General features: G+C 50.5%; 1 gene segment (V, D, J or C); it reads right to left on the bottom strand.

Moving 5' to 3' along the window:
• Positions 1-3,140: 3,140 nt before the first annotated feature.
• Positions 3,141-4,651, bottom strand: LOC139182635 (T cell receptor beta variable 6-2-like). The segment is given in 2 exon segments: positions 3,141-4,515; positions 4,603-4,651. Coding segments are annotated over 2 exon segments (390 nt in total).
• Between the last annotated feature and the right edge of the window lie 2,112 nt (positions 4,652-6,763).

Here is a 6,763-nt window from a genome sequence, read left to right as displayed (position 1 = left end):
TGGTTGCCCAGCACCACGGATGACATGTGGGCACAAAGGAGTGCAGATGTGGGAGGGATGTCGGGAGAGATGGCTGACCCCAGGGTAAAGGAAAAATGCTCGGATTTTACGTGAGACATCCATTGCAAGGGGGTACTTCCTTGTGAAGCGGGGCAGCCATTCAGTAACCGATATTCTAGAGCCCCAGACTGTATCTCATGCACAAACCTCACACTTGGAAGGACCCTGCACTGGCTGCCATGCTCTGCTGCTGTGATTTTCAAATTCTCAATCATTTCTGAACCTGAATATCATGCACTGGTCATGAGTGGGTGACTGTGGTGACCTCCTGATGAGCTGGTTTCCATGGAACCCGATCGCACGTCTGGGGTCTGGATGACTAACCATTCCTGGGGCCTCAGAGGAAAAAACCCAGAAGCTAAGGTCAGAAGCAACAAATGAGCACGATGTTGTAGCCACAAAACCAAGCCTTCAATTGGAGCCTGGCAAGTCCATGGGATCCATACCTGTGCTCAGAATGTCTCTGGTCCAAGAGACAGTGGGGCCCACAGCGCAGGAGACTAGTGCCCAGGCCAGGCCACTATAGAAAGGGGGACTTTTCAGTTCAACTCCTGTGACTTGGACGCTGGGGTCAAATCAAAGGCAAGCCTTCTCCTGACATGAAATGATCTCTCACCAAATTGCTGCTGCTGGTTGTCTGCTCAGTCCCAGCACCAGTGTGAGAACAGGAGGCCTTGCTGTGTGCATATCACATGGGACCTCAAAGGAATTCCCTAGGAAATGAGGACTTCCTCTCAAAATAGCATCATAGAATCATTTCAGAGAATGTGTGTACGAGAAAAGAAATTTATGAACGTGAATAAATAATTAAAAAAAAAAAAAGCCTGTAGCAGCAGGGAAGACCTTTGGATGGTCATTTTCCAAACCATCCATGTCCAGATAGGATAGTCCCTGACATGGATTTGGTGCTCACATGCTTTCAAGAACTTCTTTACCCATAATACTTTCCGCTGAACAAGGAAATGGCAACCCACTCCAGTACTCTTGCCTAGAAAATTCCATGGATGGAGGAGCCTGGTGGGGTACAATCATTTGGGTCACAAAGAGCCAGACACGACTGAGGAACTTCACTTTCAAAATGTGAATAGGTATATTTTAATAATAGATTAGATTAACCTTTTAATTCATAAAGCAGATGACCCTCCATAATGTCAGTGGGCTTCATGAAACCAAGTAAAGGGATGAACAGACGAAAACACTGATCCTCCCCCAAGTAAGAGATAATTGGCAGCCGATGGCCTTCACACTGGACCGTTAGTCCTTCTGCTTTTGGACTTAAACATCAGCTCCCCTCAGTCTCTAGTAGCACCAGACCCGCTTGCAGCTTTTGGATTTACCAGCCTTCACAACTATGTCAGCCGATTGCTTTAAAACATGTATGTGAGTATGTGTGTGTGTATGTGCGTGTGTGTGTGTGTTTCTGTGTATTATTTATTCTATGTGGGGGACAGTTTTATGGGGGCAAAGACCACAAGTAATAAGGACAGGCTTGAATCAAATTCCTTGATCTGAAAGTAATGACATAAGATGTGGACAACTCAGTTCCCCTCAGATGTATAAACAGGTAAAATAATTCTTACCTAGCATGATCTTTGGAAGCATTAAAACATAGCAGAGGAAGAACATCTGGGAGAGTCTCTCGGATCTATCTAGGCCTGACAGGCAGGCAGTCACCCTCACAGCCACTTCCTGAGCTGGGGCAGGAGTGTTTTTGTCCCAGAGGCACCTGATCATGCAGGGCTGTGTCTTGGCTGCTGGCACAGAGATACACGGCTGAGTCTGTCAGCTCCAAGGAGCTCAAGTTCAGCTCGGAGTGAAAGTCACTAAACTGTTTTCCTGAGAATCGATCCGGGAGCTGTGCTTCTCCCCTCACTTCCTGGCTGTAATACTGAACGAGGAACTCGGGGCCCTGGCCCAAGGCCTGTTGGTACCAGTACACGGAGAGGTGTCCAGAGACAGGGGAGCATCCCAGGGTCCCTCGCTGTCCTCTTGCTTTAATCAGGTATCTCGGGGTTTGGGTGACTCCAGAATCCACAAGGCCTATGGGGGAAGAAGACTGGGGCTGAGAAAGAACGCGGGAGAGAACCCGATGGTGCCTTGGATTCAGGCAGAGTCAGACCAGGAACACGGATTCCCCCCTGTGCCAAGGACCCACCTGCTGCCAGGAGACACAGAGCCACACAGCAGACGGGGCTGCAGCCCATGGCAGGAGAGCCAGAGCTGAGAGGCGTCTCCTTGCTCAGAGCTCTGCTTCTCTGAGAGCTGGGGTTCTGGGCCTCCTTCCTCTGACTGGAGGTGAGCCAGTGATGTCACTGCTCTGATGTCACTGCCTCTGCTAGTTCCCAGGAATCTGACCTCTCATTCCAGGTTGCTGATCCAGGAACCCTGCTCTGTCCTGCAAAGTCTCTTAGATGACGTGTGAGCTGGACTGCTGGTCTACGCGAGGCTGAGTTTATGCTCAATGCCCTTCCCCACAGCTCCTTCGCTTTTCTCTTCAGGCAGGTGTTGCTCTTTTCTGTTTTTCTTTCCTACCACCTCCCAGCTCCATACCCTTCACTTTTGCTGCAACCTCAGAGGCTCCCTCAGCACTGCATAGTTGAAGTTCATAGCTCCCAGCTGGGACAGCAAGCCTGCAAATTAGTGCCTATGCTAGTAAGGCTTCTAGAGATAAAAACACCAAATAAAGCTTTCTTTTAAGCCTCCTGGTCCCAGGGATAGTTCTGTCTGCTTGCTCTGCCCTAGAAACTTGTGGAGTTTCTCAGCTGCACAGTGTCCCGCTGTGGTCTATGCGTGGAAACCAAAATTGTCTGCCCAGATTTAATAGTCATGGATGTGTTCATATTAGACAATATTTCACTGTTTGCCGATTGAACAGTGTTTTTGCTTGCTTTGTTTTTCTAAAGAACACACACACAATTAGAAACACAAACACACACACCAGCCTACCATAGCTGATTCATGATTTTGCATTTCAAGAGAAAAGAAATGAGTTCATGCAGGAAGTATTTAATACTTTGACTTTTAGAAGACTGTGATGAAGGAGATGCTACAAACTTTGGTTAGCTTTTGTTGGTGGTGGTGTTGTTCAGTTGCTAACTCGAGTCCAACTCATTGAAACCCCATGCCTTGCAGCGTACCAGGCTCCCCTGTTCATCAGCAAAAGTGAAGGGTGTGGAGCTGGGAGGTGGTAGGAAAGAAAAACAGAAAAGAGCAACACCTGCCTGAAGAGAAAATCGAAGGAGCCATGGGGAAGGGCGTCGGGCATAAACCCAGCCTCGCCTAGACCAGCAGTCCAGCTCACACATCATCTAAGAGACTTTGCAGGACAGAGCAGGGTTCCACAGTTTGTTCAAATTCACGTCTGTTGAGTCGGTGATGCTATCTAACCACCTCTCGCTCTACCACCCCCTTCTCCTCTTGCTTTCAGTCTTTCCCAGCATCAGGGGCTAGGCTATTTAGATGTTAAAGACAGGCAATAGTGGAGAATACATACAAACACAGCTTGTCTCTCCTCCTCAGGGACGACCAAGGAATTTTGGATGATTAATAATTAACTGAGGTTACATTCTCTTTGAGAACCCTAGAGAACCTACTCAAACACGCCTAGTTAGGGATCATTACAAGGTTCCCTGGGTGATGGGCAAGGACATGACCCAGTTGAGGGAGGAGCAGCAAGACTGAAGTAGAGAAGGGTGAGAATGAGGGCCAGGAAGGTGGGAGAGAAAGGCCCATATCTGGGGAAGTTGGACAAGAGCAGAGACCACTCAAGGGCCAGCCTGGAGGAGAACCTTCCATAGCGACAGGCATGTGATGCCCAGGGAGAGACAAGAGGGTCTAGATGTATCTGATTTCCCAACAACCTTCCCTCCTGGAGGCCTCATATTCAGACTGATGACTAGCAGTCAGAGCTGGGTAGCATCTTTAGGCTCCCACGGCAGCTAGAGTGAAAAGACAGAGAGTGAAGGTGGACACATGTCCACGAGGCCATGTTGTCAGGTCCGTGCCAGGAAGATCAAACATCACTGGCTATGCTGCCAGTATGTGTCTGTGGGCTCCGAGTCTCCAGGTGCTAGGAGCCTGCAAGAGGCTCTCCAAGTTCCAAACTGCAGGGCCCTCATCTGCTTTTTTGCACAGAAAAGAGGTGGCCGTGCAGCACCATGGAGTAACTGCTGGCACAGAAGTACACAGATGTCTGGGAGTGGTTGGCAGACTTCAGCGTGAGAAGGAAGTCATTTGTGCTTGGTCTGGAGACCCTGTAGCCCTCGGGCACATCTCCTTTCTCCGTGGTGGGAGTGCCATCTGAGTAATGGATCAGCCTCAGCCCGTGTCCTGGGTCTTGTCGGTACCAGTACATATAATCGTGGTTCAGATCCTGAGTGCATCTCAGTGTCGCACTCTGTCCTGTCCTCACGACCTGGAATCTGGGGTCCGGAGTGACACCAGCATGGACCGCCCCTGTGGAGAAGGAGGACGGATGCTGCAGTCACAGCGGACAGGCGTAGTGCTGGGACCCCGAAGGGGACCCTGCCCCCCAGGACTCACCTGCCTGCAGGATGCAGAAGACCACACAGCCCAGGAGGCAGGGGCTCATGGTGGGGGCGGGGCAGGCAGAGGGCCCTCTGGTCTGAGTGTGGATGAGAGGGGAGAGGGGCTCTCCAGGGAGTCCTTCTGAGATGTCACTGTCCCTGCCAGGCCCCAGAGAAAACCTGTCACTCAGGGGCCACGCCCCTTCCCCCAGAGGCTCAAATCAGAAATGAACCTGAGTGAAGAGTTCATAACACGGAGACCCATCCAGATCAATGGACTTGAGCCTTATGAGTTGTTGTGTCCTTTCTATAAACAGTTTACAACTGTAAGTGTGTTGTATTCCAGAGATAATTCTTCATTCCTAAGTATGTGAAGTTACATGCAGATTTCGAACTGCAGGGCTGGGGGTTACTCCATGCTCCTAAACAGCACATTGTTGAGGGCTCCTGCTGCAGCCCTCATCGCCAGGCTTCTATCTCAGGGACTCAAAGACATCTCAGAATCTCCCACACTGTGTCCAGGCCTCACCTACTCCAAGAAGGAAGAGATCACACAGCAGAGGAGCCTGGAGCCCACGGCAGCATCAGGAACCCAAGACAGCTGCTGGCTGGGGGCGGGTCTCCTGGGGTGAGTGGTGTAAAGTGCTGACCCTCCTGCTCCCTGATTGGAGCATTTGCCTATGACATCACTGCTCTGTATCTCTGCAGGCTGTTTCCAAATCCACTGGACCCCTTGCCAGGACCCATGGTGGGCTCCTCTATGCCCTTCCCTGCCCTTCACAGCCCCTGAGCAAGGGGTGGGTGTGAAGGGTGCACCATCCCCATGTCCCCAATGCCCACAGCATACCTTGTTGTCCTCTGCCTGCCCCTGCCTGACAGCCAGGCACTCACCTGGCTGGCAATCACCAGGCAATCAGCTGACAATCACCCAGCCCTCACCAGCCACCCCAACCCCTTCCCCTCCACTTCCCTTGCAGCTCCTAGAGACCATCTCCTGGGCACGTCCTGAGGATCCAGACACATTCCTGATTTCCTGGGCATCGAGGAGTCTGTACTGGTTCCATGTTTCCTGGAACCTCAGGACCTCAGGGAACTGAAACCTGCTTTCTCATTCAAGCATGTAGCCAAGGTTCCTTAAAGCTGCCCTCCCCAGGGTGACTCTCCACCCCTCCCAGGACCCCCTGCTTACTGTGGGCCCACAGCGCTTCCTAGTGGCCAATGGTCCACAGTCTCATGGATCTGTGCCTTCTGCCAAAGCAAGAATGTAAATACCCGAAAGCCTGAACACACACACACACACACACACACACACACACAACACACACTTGTTCTACTGTCTTCCCCACCTGGCTGACTTAAGATTGATCTGCAAATTCCCTCTTAGCCTCTGGAGATAAAAGACTGTAGAAACCAACATTTCCATTAAGAAGAAAATAATTGCACATACTAAATGGCAACCACTCCAGTGTTCTTGCCTGGAGAATCCCAGGGACGGGAGAGCCTCGTGGGCTGCCATCCATGAGGTCGCACAGAGTTAGACACGACTGAAGTGACTTAGCAGCAATGTCACAGTAGTATGCTAAGGTGGAATCACAAAGACCTTCAATACAGACACTCTGCTGAGCTCAGATCAATACAGCCTGGAGTACAGCATTCCGTAGATCCCTCTGATTAATCACATCCACATATTTCTAGATTTTCTACATAAATTTAGTATTACCAATTCTAGGTAATGGATTTATATACAGAGATTATATATATTAACCCATTTAGTTTTAAAGTTATAAAACTTTGAAATAAAAAAACCAGCCGTCCACTACATTTAACATCGATGTACCTGGGCGTGATATGAGACTGCACACTCAGTGTCACACTGCAAGCATGTGACCCTGGGTTCCAAGGTTCCGCATGTGAGAAGCCTGCAAGGGGCTCTCCTCCTTCCAGGCTGCAGGGCTTCCCATATCTTTTTGCACAGAGAGGAGGTGGCCGTGCAGCGCCGTGGATAACCGCAGGTGCAGAAGTACACAGATGTCTGGGAGCGGTTGGCAGACTCCAGAGTGAGAGGGAAGTTCTCTGTGCTTGGTCTGGAGACTCTGTAGCCCTCGGGCATGGCTCCTCTCTCCGTGGAGGGAGGGATAACTGAGTAATGGATCAGCCTCAACCTGTGTCCTGAGTCT

This window comes from Bos indicus, chromosome 4 (genome assembly GCF_029378745.1).
Source record: "Bos indicus isolate NIAB-ARS_2022 breed Sahiwal x Tharparkar chromosome 4, NIAB-ARS_B.indTharparkar_mat_pri_1.0, whole genome shotgun sequence".
NCBI lineage: Eukaryota > Metazoa > Chordata > Mammalia > Artiodactyla > Bovidae > Bos > Bos indicus.
Note: the sequence above shows the minus strand (reverse complement) of the source record. Positions and strands in the feature narration are given on the sequence as shown.